The sequence below is a fragment of the Schistocerca cancellata genome, chromosome 1, assembly GCF_023864275.1.
Source record: "Schistocerca cancellata isolate TAMUIC-IGC-003103 chromosome 1, iqSchCanc2.1, whole genome shotgun sequence".
Taxonomy (NCBI): domain Eukaryota; kingdom Metazoa; phylum Arthropoda; class Insecta; order Orthoptera; family Acrididae; genus Schistocerca; species Schistocerca cancellata.
In genome coordinates this window covers 374,995,658-375,011,309 of record NC_064626.1, presented here as the reverse complement: position 1 = coordinate 375,011,309, position 15,652 = coordinate 374,995,658, and the positions used below count along the sequence as shown (strand labels likewise).

Genomic DNA, 15,652 nt, shown 5'->3' with positions numbered 1-15,652 from the left:
AGAGAGAGTTAGAAATCTAGAGTTATGTCGAGGAATATAGAAAGTAACGGGTTCCCTTTCCCCAGAAATGGTACGATAGCTCGAAAGGTGTGACCGTATCGTACTCATGTGTTCACGCGATGTGCAGAAAAGTTTACATACTACTAAATGTGGGCCCTGCAAATGTGCTGCGCTTTTTTTTAATTACGTTTTTAGCATATTAGTGATATAAACATCTACTAAAGGATTTACATTGGTGATATGTGCTGATGGACACACATACTACCCTTTTCCTATAATTACATCTGTTCTTACTTCTAGGCTCTGCGTTGTATACCACAGCAAAGTTCTACTTTCTATTTCAAGATAATTTATCACATGTCCTACTCCTTGGACTGATTTCGTGTATCTGGAAGTATTATACTTGTGTACATTGTATACCTCCTAAAAACAATGCTGACATATTAATTTTATGTTACTTTCAAGGATACAGGACACACATTAATTACATATTACAAGGAAATACTTACCTCAGTACACAACACAATACACAAGTAATCATAAAATACCCAGAAAGTACGTGAAAACAAGCAACATCTGTGCCTCTTGTGAGTTTTAAGTGATGGTACTTCCATATTTGCACGCACTATCATGGATTAACGCATATCTTTTGTGAAAGTGTGGGCCAAAATAATGGGATTAAAGTTTTAAACCAAAGCAACACATGCCACATAGGCGTGATCCTACAAGTGTGCAGTACAATTTTACATAATGATTTTACATTCCAACGGAACCACATGTGAGAGAACTACATTGAACTGTGTAGTGTACAAAAGGCAAGCTACAACATTACCAGTATACATATATTTTATGGATCTTTGCATTAATATGATCTCGGATATGTTCATTCGAATAAAACTGATTTAAAAGTGAGCTAACAATCGTTTGAGAACACTCTTATTACTACTTGTTATAAAAGGTTCGAACATGCTAATTGTTCAAGGCACTTCTGGTTTTCTTACAGTTGCTTGGCCTCGTTGCTTAGAAGCTGAATTAAGTACAAACAGACAATTTCTAACACAAACAGCCAACTTCATCTGCTTCAAAAAGGAGGCTAAGCACAGCACAAGCACTACAGTATTATGATTGGTCTACATACACCCTTGTCTAATATAATATTGTTTTAACATTTAAAGTAAGATTTTAATAATTTACTTCATACTGGTATTAGCCGATGCATGTCACCCTTGAAACTTCCTGGCACATTAAAACTGTGTGCTGGACCGAGACTCGAACTCGAGACCTTTGCCTTTCGCGTGCAAGTGCTCTACCAACTGAGCTACCCGAGGACGACTCACGCCCCATCCTCACTGCTTTAATTCCGCCGGTACCTCGTCTCCTACCTTCCAAACTTCACGGAAGCTCTCCTGCGAACCTTGCAGAACTAGCACTCCTGGAAGAAAGGATATTGCGGAGACATGGCTTAGCCACAGCCTAGGGGATGTTTCTAGAAATATATCACCCTTACTTATGATTGATAAACTAAAACATGTGAATATGACGATATATGAGTTTTGAAATTGATTACTGCGAATAGTTACAAGTAATTACTAATAGTTACACAGATTTACTGAAAGTTATACAATTAGTCTTCTATAGAGAGAAATGAACTGTGTATTATTATCTGAAATAAGGAAAATCACAATTTTGTTTCCCGTGAAGGCGTTATGTAAGCAACCTGTGGCTTGGACGGGGTGGCCAGATGGCCGTCTGACCTTTTAGTAATATATATGTCTTCCTAAGTTAATAAGATAATTTGATACTTACGTCGCTTCCTCTTACGCTTGTCTGCAGACCCGTCATCGAGGTGGTCAGCAACTCGAGGCTCTCCGGAACTGAGAGCGTACAACAGTCTTCCGCGCCACCAAGAATGCTGCTACACTTCGCTAAACCACGTACCGAGGGACAAGTCGCCGTCGTATCCGAGGGATGAGAGCGGCCCCTGCGGATCTCCGCGTTCCCGCGACAGCCAGCAGTCCCATTCCCAAACGTACAGCCTCCCAGACGACGAAGATACGACCGAACGATCCCCGACCAGATCGCCGCCGGCGGCGGACGTAGAGAACCGCCCTGCTGTGGCGGCGGCGGCGACGACGACGACGAGCGAAACAGCCGAGCAGAGTCCAGCGGCCGGCACGTTCAGAGACAGGATGTCCAACTCGCCCGCGCTCAGCGCCCGGGTCCGCAGGCAGCAGTACTTCAGCTCCAGGAGCGACGACGACGCCGAGTTCCAGAGCAGGTACCTGCAGAACCACGTGCTGAAGCAGCACCGCGCCGACGTCGGCCGCCAGAAGTCGGACGACTACGTCGCGGGCAGTGCCCCGGAGGACAAGTCGTCCTCGCCGGGCAGCAGCCCCAGCGTCCAGGAGAGCAGGCTGGCCGCCGTGCGCGACCTCAGGGACGTCACGTCGTCCTCCACGAGCCACAGCAGTCGCGAGGTGTCGCCGCTCACCAGGAGGCACCAGAGCTTCGACGTCGTGGACAGGCCGCAGTCGAGGACCGTGTCGCTGCTGCAGCACCACCACTCCTCCGTGGACCGCGGCGGCGAGGCGGCCGCCCCCGCGTCGCCCCACCGGCGCTACTTCCTCGTCGGGCAGGACGCGCCCCACTCGAGGCACTCGCTGCTCGGCCGCGACTCGGTGCTGCCGCCGCCGCCCCACCGCCGCCCCCTGCTCAGCAGGGACTACGTGTCGTCGACGCTCGAGTACAGCGGCAACAGCGACAGCGGCGGCGAGATCGTGGCGACGCCGCCCCCGCACGGCCGCCGCTACGGCGGCGCCAGGGACGACACCTCGTCGCTGTCCTCGCACAAGGCGGACGGCTCGCCGGTGCACGCCAGCTCGGGCGACGATTTCGACGTCGAGCCGATAAGTGGGACGGTCTTCCGCAAAGTGACTGTGAAGAAGAGAAGGCAGGAGACTCGCAGGGTGCTCGACAACGGTAAGTACAGTCAGAGTGCGTTTCGCAAAAGCTTACTGCTTGCGATCCGGTCGCTGGTTACTAGATGCATTTGTAACTACCCTGAGTCAACAATATGTTGATGGTGGCGGTGAACTAAAAATGTACGACGACAACTTCCTTTTTCAATTTCTGATCGGGCGCGAAATTAAAACCACTGCGGAAACCTGGTGAAGTTTTGAGCACATACATTGTGCAGTGTCTCTACTATACCCATCTATCGCATCACATCGCTCTGTCCACTTCTGAGCTCACAGTGAGCGTGTAAAGATGCCTAGAGTAATAGTGTTTCCTTCCAAGTGTGAGGTGCCTGCTGAGGGCTTTCGCCTGATTTCATGCAACCCGCATAACGTATCCGTAATGCGTTACCTTCTCCACGACAATCCTTGGCCGCTCAATGCATGTGCAACGAAGGCGCTCTTGCAGTATTGTCGATGAAAAGTGTTTGATCATCCACCACACAGCCAGGGCTTGACTTCCTCTGACTTTCATCTCTTCGCTCACGTGAACCACTGGCTGCATTTTGTCACAGACAACGCGCTGCAGATCAGCGTAGATAATTGGTGGAAATCACAGGCGGCTGCCTTCTTTGATGGGGATATTGAGAAGTTGGTATCGCGCTACGGACTGGCGACTATGTAAAGAAGTAGCTTAAAAGTGTAGCAAAATGTTGCAAATAAAACATTTTTGATTTTTCACTGTGGTTTTGATTTCGCAGCTGAATACAGAAGTTGAAAATATAGCCTTCGTGGAAGAGGTGTTGCATGCTTGAGTAATGCACAAAATTACATAAGATCCATAGCCAGAAACAACTGTACAATAGGGCCTCATTTATTTATTTTAAAGATTTGCTAATAAATATATTGTTCCACAATTCTTATTAGAGTCTTCCAGGGATTGTGGATAGTAGATAAACTTTTCACAAGGGAACCCATATCCATAAATGTACTGTTTGGATAAGAGATAAGTTTGAAGACGGGATCACTTTGAAGTCTCCTCCTTCACGTAGGTTCTTCCGTACTGCCTAACGGGTTTCAGACACTTTACATTCGTACAAGAGGTACTAATCGAGCTATTGGAAGATGACTTTTTTACTGCCACTCCGTCAGCAAATGTGCTTACAACATCTACATCTCTACATCTCTACATCTACATCCATACTCCGCAAGCCACCTGACGGTGTGTGGCGGAGGGTACCTTCAGTACCTCTATCGGTTCTCCCTTCTATTCCAGTCTCGTATTGTTCGTGGAAAGAAGGATTGTCGGTATGCCTCTGTGTGGGCTCTAATCTCTCTGATTTTATCCTCATGGTCTCTTCGCGAGATATACGTAGGAGGGAGCAATATACTGCTTGACTCTTCGGTGAAGGTATGTTCTCGAAACTTTGACAAAAGCCCGTACCGAGCTACTGAGCGTCTCTCCTGCAGACTCTTCCACTGGAGTTTATCTGTCATCTCCGTAACGCTTTCGCGATTACTAAATGATCCTGTAACGAAGCGCGCTGCTCTCCGTTGGATCTTCTCTATGTCTTGTATCAACCCTATCTGGTACATGGTGGCACAACCGTGCGTTTCGGACGTGGCGTCCACGAACATCTCAACCAAACGTACTGTGATAGGTGGGAAACCGAGATGGACTAAATCGTTGGCCATCACGCTCGCCAGATTTGCCTCCTCTCGCAATAAAGTCATGAGATGTTCAATTCACTCTCTTATTAGAAAATGTTACGCGTTTCGGGATTACATCCATCTTCAGACATCACAAACTTCAGCTCCTTCCTAACCAACCTGGCGTACAGCCTTGACAACTCAAAGAAACTGTCGAATAACGTATGACTATAACTACGACACAAGCAGTCTTGAAGCAGAGACTGCTTATGTCGCAGTTAAAGTCGTATGTTATTCGTCACTTTCTTTGATTTGTCAATGCTGTACGCCTGGTTGGTTAGGAAGGAGCTGAAGTTTGTGATGTCTGAAGATGGATGTAATCCCGAAACGCGTAAAATGTTCTAATAAAAGAGTCAATGGAACATCTCATGATTTTATTGCGATTGTACTTCATTGGTTGCCAATTATTAACATAAAAATGATCGCAGGCTTCAGACGGGATTTTATGTCCTGTATATCTTATCTCCTCTCGACTTTCTCTTGTGGGGTGATACAAGAAGTCTTGTGTACGAGACTCACGCGCAGTAGGAAGAACATCCCCTGGCGGCAGCAGAAGTTATTCGGCGCACTCAAGGCTTTGTCGACTGTGCGTATGGGAACATGCGTCGGAGAACAGCAGGGTCGGTACGCGGAGCGTCTCTTGCAGAGAACGCACGGCAGAGAGCTCATTGTCTCCGCTGTGCGCGTATGATGAAGCGGGAGATTTCAAAGCGATCCGATCTTCACTCTTATTTTGCAACCAAACGGGACTTTTCTGGACACGAGTTCCTTACCAAAACTTCATCTATCAAGTCTACTGAACTACCCGCAGAGCCTGCTATAGAAACTCTGTAGCACGCTTATGATAACATACATACTTTAAAAAAGACGTCATTTACACCTTCAACTGTTTAAATTAATTATCAATTCTGCGATTGTAATTTCGGCAGTCTCGCAGTATACCACCAGAAAATGTCAGAGTTCGAAACGACAATTGAGAATGTTACACATAAATAATTTTAACAGCCAGAGCGAACAACGGGAAATTCTATATGAGTGCGAACTAGACAAAAAAAGAAAAAAATATGTTTACTTGTTTAAATTACGTCACTCTTTCACATTCGGCTGTAACATTTTTGATTGCGCTGTTGCAATTTCGGCTTATATGAAACTGTCAAGCATCCACAAAAAATAAAACAGAGAGTTTAAGATGAAGGTTATAGAAGAGCAACAGTAGGTGCTACAGATTTGCAGTCTTAATGTTCACGTACTTAAAATATTCAACGTAATATCACGGCATGGAAGTAGATAGTATTATGACATCGTATCTTGTAAATATGTGAATGTTAGCAGCATATTTGTTGTACGTACTGTCACGTTTTTCTTAGGACATCATATTTAATTTTGTATATGTCTGACAATGGCATATAGCCAAAACTGCAACAGCGCGATAGAAACAGGTACAGCCAAATGCCGAAAATGACGTCCTTTAAAGATTTTACAGGGGCCGTGGATCCATTATTACTTAAAGTTAATATTTGCTTATGTTCCTTCAGTGGAGTTTAAATGTAAATTTGTGATTACTGCTTCTAAAAATCTCCTGTATTTTAGAATAGTCATATTTTTTTATGTCCGAAGAGGTGCTGAGAAGTCTTCAGCTGTGTACTGGGAAAAAGTCACTTACGAGAAAGCTTTTCGGTTGCTGAGAGTGGTTGGTTACACCAATATATCTGGTGGTTGGCGGGTATTCACGTTTTTCAGTAACTGAAGGTACCCAGCTTGAGTAGCTAAAACCGAATAGCAGTGATTGTAAAATGCAGAAAAGTGCCTGCCCTACCATCCATCAAGGCCATTAATATCTACAACTCAGAATTTGTGTACAGTTCATGTGATAAACCTTGCGAATTAACTACAGCAAAAGCACAAATTACTGAAAATAAAGTAGCTTAATGGAATATTATGACCAGAAGAAACACAAGTGTCATAAATGACGCATCACAACGCGGCAATGCCTCTTTCGGAGAATTTGGCTCTGCAAGTGCATAGTTTCAACCAAATAAAAGGACGGTTTGCAAAAGTTCTCGGAATGGAACAGAAAAAAAGGACTTACATCACTGAAACTTATTCTGTTTTTCAATGTAGTCTCCTTGTAGATTAATGCACTTGGTCCAACGATGTTACAGTGCCTTGATCCCATATCGAAAACGAGTTTCCTCCAGGCCTGCAAAATAGTTGTCAACTCGGACTATCAATTCTTCGTTTGAAGTGAATCTTCGTCCACCATATCAGGTGAATAATGCGGGTGTGGCAACAATTCATACCTCAGTTCGTGTAATTTTTCCATGGCGAGGGCACATGTGTGCGGGCGCGCGTCAAGAGTCGCAGCACACATCTTGCAGATAATTTTTTCATTTTTAATTCTTCGGTTAAAATGTGATATACCCTTTCAGATGACATCTGGGAAGCGTGAGCAATTTCACGCACTTTCAATTGGCGATCCTCCATGACTATTTAACTTTTGCAATGATTTCTGGAGTAGTAACACATCTTGGCCGACCACTGCGCGGATATCATAATTCAGTTGTCCACTTGGCAACAGTTGAATATGAAGGCGCAGAGCCCCCCCCCCGCAGTGTATTCTGGCAATCGGCATAAATGTCCTTTGCTTTCATACCTTTCTTTACGAAGTACTTAATCACTGCTCGGATCTCGATTTTTTTTCCATCTTCGCAAATCACTACGCGGAAGCAACAACAGAGCCACGTGACCGCTACAGTCCTCTTCCAAGAGCACTGACGTGAATATCAGGTGAACAACTCGTTGCGCTAGCTCTGACCTCTCGTGGTGATTCCGAGAACTTTTCAAGCCACTCTCGTATTCAGGTTTTCGCCAAGTATGCTATCTGATCAAAAGTATTCGCTCACCCCTGCGGAACTGACCACCAGATGTCACGGAAGGTGGACTCGCCAGTATAAAAGACGCCGGGGAGCACTGTGTTGTCAGCAGAGGCGGGAACAGCGGAATGGGTTGGTCAGTTGAATTCAGTAATTTCGAATGTGCACCAGTCATTGGACGTCACTTGAGTAACAGGTCCATCAAGGACATTTCAACTCTTGTAAAGCTGTCCACGTCGACTGTTGGTGATGTGATTGTGGAGCGAAACGCCAAGGAACAACCGCAGCTAAAACGAGAGACAGGGAGACCTCGTGTACCGGCGGACAGGGATCGTCTGACATTGTGGAGGGCTGTCGTTTACAAATTCATGAAAACAGCAGAAAGAATCACTCGTGAGTTCCAAAATCCTGCCAGCAGTCCAGCTGCTCAGGGAGAACAATTTAGGTGGTCTAAAGAGCGAAGCCACTGGACAGTGGGTGACTTGAAATATGTGATTTGGAGTGACGCATCACGCTATACCACGCTGGCAATCCGATGGAGGGATTCGTATTTGGCGAATGCTGGGAAAACTTTACCTGCCACCTTCTGTGGTGCCAACGGTGAAGTACAGAGGAAATGCTGTTACGGTATGGGGATGTCTTCCGTAGTTAGTTTGCGGTCCATTTATTGCGCTTAAGAGAACACTAGATGTGGAAGGATGTGAACACATCCTACAACATTGTGTACGGCGTACAGCAGAGACTGTGATTGTTACAGCACGACAATGCACTCTACCGTAAAGCAGCGTCTGCGAGACAATGGTTTGAATGGTTTGTGGACAGTAGCATGCCTGAAGTGGACTGGCCTGCCTAGAGTCCCTATCTGACCCCAGTGGTACACATTCGCCCCAGACCCCAGCGTTCAGCATCACTAACACGTCATTGAAAGCGTCCCCAGCGGCGTTAAAGTCGTTGTAAAGGCGAAAGGTGGACACGCTCCATATAAATGTCCTCTAATGTGTCCAGATACTTTCGACGAGGTAGAGTAATACGAGGGTTGCCCAGAAAGTAACGCATCGCATTTTTTTTTTCTCAGCCGAAAATATTGCTAGAATGTGAAACGTATGTATTATTTGAAGTCTTCTGGGTGAGCGCGCCAAGTTTCCGTCAGTTCCAACAGATACCGTAGCTGCAGGACAGTTTCAAGATGGCGTCTGTAGGTGATTTACGTGACAAGCAACGTGCCGTCATTGAATTTCTCACAATATTCATCAGAAGACGTTTCGGTGGAGCTCCACGATTTGCAGCGGTTGGGGAGACCATACACGGCTGTCACACCTGACAACCCTGACCTTGCCTCCTCGGACTTCCACTTGTTTGGGCCATTAAAGGATGCCATTCGTGGAAAACATTTTAACGGCGATGAGAAGTTGAAGTACTGGCTCCGCCATCAGGACAGGGATTGGTACTGACACGGAATAGACGCCCTTGTTTCTCGCTGGAGGATAGCCATAGAACGGCATAGAGACGATGTGGAAAAATTGGGTGTGTAGATAAAACACCATTCCTTCGTGTGTGTAGTTCTCATTATGTTCGATAAAGAACTGTTGAATGAAAAAATGCAATGCATTACTTTCTGGGCAACCCTGGTATATTTATGATATATTGTAATCTGTTGGTCGTTAACTGTATTGTACGCTGTATCTTTTTTTGACGACTAGTCTTCACATAGCCAACCTTGGAAAATCGACTGCACACAAATGCTGAGTTTTACAGATAAATTACTTTGGTGAGTGGTAGAACAGACACACAGTCCTGTTTTTTAAAACCAGTTTTATTCCATTTTAACCGTGTGAGCTGGGAGACATACTGATTACATCAGTCGTTGCGTTTGAAACTTGGCCAAAATCCCGGAATCATTTTTTTCACTCAGTAGAGGAGTGAGCGCTCTTCCAAAACTTACTGGCAGATAAAACTGTGTGCCAGACTGGGGCACGAACCCAAACCCTTGCTAAACGCGGACACGACATGGGATATCCTTTCTTCCAGGAGTGCTGGTCACAAAGCTATGCACGAAAGCTTGTGTGGACTTAACAAGTTCCGTGACAGGATAGGGAGCAAAAGTCAACATATGGACAGTTGAACTTGAAGGTTAAAGATGTTTGACAGTGTAGGTTGAAATGACTCAAAGCACACACGAGAACACTCCAGACAAGCTGGGAGTGTTCTGTCTGTACGAGCGTTTTAGTGGTACAGCGGCAGCGAATCATCGTCAACGGTTTAGTTCCAATGTGTGGTTGCAGTAGATAATGTCGAGATGCCTGCACACGGAAATGCAGAAGTGAGCGCCATCGTGTAGTAGCCACAGTACCTTTCCTACCACCAACGGCACGTCTTCTAGAAAAACGCAGTCGCACTCGCGCTGATATGCTTCACCTGTGAGGCGCTGTGGAAGGATGACAAGATGACTGGTCCTAGGAAGCGGTCGCTAATTATCTTCGCCTGCCCACGGAGAACGAACCGGAGCTGATCGTTCGCTGTCACCATACCAATAAGGCACTAGGACTGAAAATTCCGACCTGCAGGGTGCGTTCTTGTGTGTGCTTTCAATCGTCGAAACCTACTGTGTCAAAGCTCTTTTACCTCCTCGTTCAAGTGGGTGTACATCCCTCGGAACCCATTTCTAGTCATATGCTGATATGTATCATTTCCCGCAGTTGGCTCGCATTTAGCAAAATACCCTGTATGTCTGTTGTTGTACGTTTTGGTCCCCACATTCCACATCTATTCATTCTTGGTGACTGATAAGCATACAGATTTCTGTTATTCGACGAATTTTGGGATTGCAGCCGGATGACATCGGCTTCTTGCCACGATATTTCAACTGACAACCATTCAGTCATCTTCAGGTGGGTGTTTTTCACTGGAGACTGCTTGTTCACATCGCTAACTTTATACAAAATTTGGCGCGTGCGTCAAGGCAGCCGCTACATGAGCAACCTCTGTCGAGTTCATACATGAGCTGTATTCACAATTGCAAATGTGGACAACCATCAACTGTAGAATGGAATGACGACACTGAAAATTTGTACCGGACCGGGACTCAAAACCAGGTTTCCCGTTTACCGCGAACGGTCGCCTTACCATTATGCTATCCGAGCACGACTGACGGCCCTCCCCAGATTTCCATATGTCGTCAACCACATCTCTACCACGTGCTCTCGTACATCCATTCCGTATATTCCCATACAGGCAAAATATTTTACTTGAAAGTCGTTTGCCCAATGTCCTTGGATAAATACAATATTACAGTGTCTCTATTAAAACAGGCACTCCATTATCGTATCGTATCTGTCGAGCTTGGCACCCTATTCGAATCTTGCACCATCTGTGGCGCGGAAGCGCGTCCCTAATCGTGCTACTACATACGCGCTCTCTGTCAGAATGCAGGGTAGAGAAGCCAACATTCAGATGTCAAATTAGTAAAATTAACTGTCGGCAGACGTGTCATTAGTTATAAAATGTGGAGATAGAATGCTCGGCGATGACTGACTTACAGGGGTGCAAAAGGCGTGTGTGGGAATCATGTTCAACGCGCCTCTCACACACTGTGCGCGTTGTCTGACCAATGCATACTTTGCCAGTGGTCTGCACTCCACAGAATACCTTGCCAGTGTGGCAGAGTCTGCACTGGTCAGGCAACGGGCACAGTGCGTGAAAGACGAGTTAAACATAATCGCCGCACTCGACTTTCGCAGCCCAGGAAGTCAGCCATCGCTGAGCATTGTGTTTCCACAGGAGATTCCAGGGAATATTCCGCCACGGAAATCTTGGCCTCGACAAGATCCTTATGGGACTCAGTTAGTGAGAAATCGGAGGAAATTCCTTTAGCAGAAGATCTTATTAATCTTGATGGCATGAGGTCGACTTCATCCTGCAGCAATCCCGAAATTTCATGGAATACTCTTTACGCAGGGAATATTTCAAGAATAAAATCTCTGCCTGTTTCCTTCTCTTCTGAAACCGGATAATTTTATCTGTACTCCCTTCACAAATGAATTATCATTCACAGCATATCCTCGATGATTAAACCCACACTTAACCGCGATATTTTTAAAGATTATTCAATCCTCATAGGAGCCTCCAAACTCAAGAGATAATCCTTCCAAAGAAATCCACGTTTTTTACACATTCATGAATGGTAGTCTTTTGAAACTCCTTTTTGTTTTCTGTATCGAAATTGTCAGTCCTAAAATGGCCACCATCCTTGGAGCTCAGAGAATAGGTCTGATTCCTGACGCTTTAGTTGTGCTATTGCAAATTTTAAATGTCCTTCCTCTTCTCTCCTTAGAGGAGTGGTTATTTAACGACTTCTCATCTCTGTTCCGTAAGTTCCTTGCCAACAACAATCCTATTGGCTACTAGCACAACGATTTCAAAGCTGAAAAACGAGTTGGAAACACATACTGAGTTTTTTCTTTTTTTTTTTTTTTGGTTCTAATATGATCCAAAGCAGAAAAACTCAACAGCGGAAGACCTATCAGCAACCTATGTACATATGCAAAGTAACGAACTGAAACACAAATTAGTAAGGTGTAATTTAATTATCTGTGTACTGTATTAACCACTAACGTGCTTTATGAGTGAACGGCATACGCAAATGCACTAATATAGTTTGTATCAGCTGGGCGTAAACTAACACTGTTTTTGTGAGTTCACTGGTATATGTGGTTGTGATTGTGTTGTAGTATTGATGTTAAATACTTTCCTATGCTGGATGACGAAATCTTGACTCTTCCCTTCCTGTTGTATGTTCTTTGAAGTATATTATCAGTGACTGTATGTACAAACGAAAAAATTGACTAGAAGAAAGTCGTATTGACTATTTGCCGCTGGAGTAGAGTACACAGTTGAAAAATTTTAAACAATGTAATTTGTATTTTCTTGGTATGCTGAATACCGATACTTTCATGTCAACTCACAGTGTTAAAGAGATCAGCGAAAGCTGCTGCAGTATGTTAAAAACCTACTACAGAATAAAATTATCGATTAACATGTTTTAGCTACATGTTTGTCATTATTTCGACATCTTTGTAAATTTCTAGTTACTGCATTTTAAAAGCTCTTTATTAATACTGGGATCGTAAATCGGCAGCACCTTGGAATTCCTATGCAAACTGTGTAGGTGCATATTACCGGCTATGATATGTCCCACTGAAATCATGCCACTGCCTGGGTTACAAGTAGCCACGTAATAATCGACGTGATTTCCATTTTATGGTTGAGGGGGCTTGCAGATATGCATACAAACTGGGCGTTGCCTGTGTGGGTAGCGGGTGGAATGCTGTGTCCTATATGACGGGCTATTACGCAGAACTGCATTTTGCGAATGACATTCTGCATGCATTAACATGGGTGCAGCTAGTTTGGACGAAGCGTTATTGAATACGGGACGCGAATGACAGCACGTTGTTCTTAAGTGTAACGTCTAACGGCATTTCCAAGAGCTTGCTACTTCAGTATATGCATCCTTGTTGACAACTGAAGACCTCCCTCGAAGAAGGTTGTATATCACATTTGTGGTAACATCGAGTTTTCGCTGGAATAAAGTGGTAGATCATAGGAGACATGGTACCATAGCAACGCATGTCTTCGTTTCTCTTTACAAATTCAGTTATTTGTAGTTTTAATGTTTAACGCCCTGGAAGAACGTTGTATATCAGTGAAAACGGCTGATATTGCTGATGTCAAGTTTTACTCCAAAGGATATTATATGGTTAATATTAACAGTACCGACCCAATACTTGTCCATGTTCGCAATTTATATCTTGGAAAATATCGAAGGTATAAATACAAAATTAACGCTATTTTAAGGCCATTTTGTCTTTTTTAATGTACAACTGTAAACCAAATCCTGTCTGGTAGAACAAAGATAAATTATATTATTATACATGACCTTGTTTTCCAAAATTAATCATACATTCACTCATGTAGAGTAAATAAGTACATAACGATCAGGGCTGAGTATCGTGTTTAAATAGCACTTCCTACATGGATTTATACTGGATTTTCGTATAAAACATTTTAAAATAGGGTTCCACACACAACGCCACACAGCACTGTACGTACCGATTACATACGAGAGGCTTCCCCACTTTCTTTCTTTGACTTTGAAGAACATAACATACAGGGAGGCATACTTTTATCTTGTCGGTGGTAAATGTTGCAAAAAATGCCTCTGTTTCAGTCAGACTACAGGCCTGTTTTGCTTATTTGGAGCGTTTGCCAAGACTGATAATGAAATCAGTTACTGTAATTTTCTTGGTGTGAAATGAACTATGTAACCAAAATACATTCGATACTCCCAACAAGAGCAAATGAAAGAACTGTTTCCGCCTGAACGCATTGCACTGCAGTCGTCTTCAAAGACACCTGTGTCGTCCAAATCATCTTCACTATCTAGAGCATCGACAATGCCTCCAAAATTCAGCAAATCGTCAGTTTCAGGTGTGCCATTTCTCTTACACAGAATACTGTGCTCTATCCACAGACGAAACCAATGACTCACAACGAACTAAACAACGCGAAAACAATACGTAAATTAACGCTATCTACCCGTCTACTAATAACTGTATAAACATCGACAGTCAGAGGTGCGACAACAACGCACAGCTCTTTTTAATCTACAAAATACTCTGGCCCGTAGAACCTACGGGCTTGGCGCTTTTGGAAGGGAGCGCTGTCCGTAGAATCTGCTGACTAGGCGCTGAGAGAGTTAAACAAGAGCGTAGAAAGGAAACAGATCGATCAAACTGGAAGCAGGATGTCAAGAGAAGTGGGAAGTACAGTAGAAAATCTTATATTTCTGCAGCTGGTAAAGACGTGCCTGTAAAAATTACATCAGAAGTAATTTGTGCAAGAACATTGTGTATCAGTATGACGTAAAAACTTTACACTGGAATAATTTGTTTGGTGTGGTCGTTGATTTGGTCATAACAACAACGGAACAATGACGTAAAAGTGTCTTGTTTCGACAGGATATTTTATAGCAGTATAACAACAGTTTATTGTTTCGGGACATAGCTTTGTGCCATGGTGTCGTACTTCCGCATTAATCGAATAAAAGAAGAGTAATAGAGGTCATGATTACATATGAATATATCTTTATTTTTTGTGTATGTGCATATGTGTAATATCTGAAGCTTGTTTAAGTACACCTTTCATTATAAAGGAAATGAGCCAAAATGACTTTGCAGCTGCCAGTGTTCTTGAAGGAATTAGTCAGTGTGATCCAAACTTGAAAATTACTAGTTACGTGGTTGAATATCAGTGCGGATGGTCCAAATTCAGTGTTATCTGATTATTAGTCATAACGTCATTCACCCATGATTACGTCATTCTCTGCTAAAAACAAAGGATAATCAACCTCAAGTTAACATCTCTATATCTATTTTGAGGTTTCCTACGTCAGCATCTACATGTCTATTCAGCAATTCACACTCAAGTGCCTGGTAGTGGGTGCATCAAACCTCTTTCATACTATTTCTCTAATGTTCCGCTCTCTAACAGCGATCTCCGAGTTCTGTTTATTACAATGATCATTTCTCCATATGCACAGGGGTGCCAACAAAATATTTTCGCATCCAGAGGAAAAAGTAGATTGGACTTTCATGAAAAGATTTCGCCGCAATGAAAAACGCCTTTGCTTTAATGATTGCCACCCCAACTCGCGTATCATATCCGTGACAATGTTTCCCCAATTTCGCGGTCATACAAAATGAGCTGCCATTGTTTGAACTTTTCCGATGTCCGTCAATTGTAAATTTCTTTGCTGTGTAAAGCGTTTCTCCCTCTACCGGCAGACAAAATGAGGAACATCTTGAATATGTGTAAGCCGGCCGGGGTGACCGAGCGGTTCTAGGCGCTACAGTCTGGAACCGCGCGACCGCTACGGTCGCAGGTTCGAATCCTGCCTCGGGCATTGATGTGTGTGATGTCTTTATGTTAGTTGGGTTTAAATAGTTCTAAGTTCTATGGGACTGATGACCACAGATGTTAAGTCCCATAATGCTCAGAGCCATTTGAACCATTTTTGAACATGTCGTTTTCTGTAATACAAGTACTTACTGTATCACT

The 15,652-nt window shown here is 43.9% G+C and overlaps 1 protein-coding gene across 1 annotated transcript in view; it reads left to right on the top strand.

Moving 5' to 3' along the window:
• LOC126176991 (uncharacterized) overlaps nt 1–15,652 on the top strand; it is a 506,961-nt gene that overhangs the window by 227,318 nt on the left and 263,991 nt on the right. The window contains exon 4 of the mRNA XM_049924241.1: nt 1,834–2,979. Within this exon, the coding sequence (XP_049780198.1) occupies nt 1,834–2,979 (1,146 nt within the window). The remainder of the gene's footprint in view (nt 1–1,833; nt 2,980–15,652) is intronic.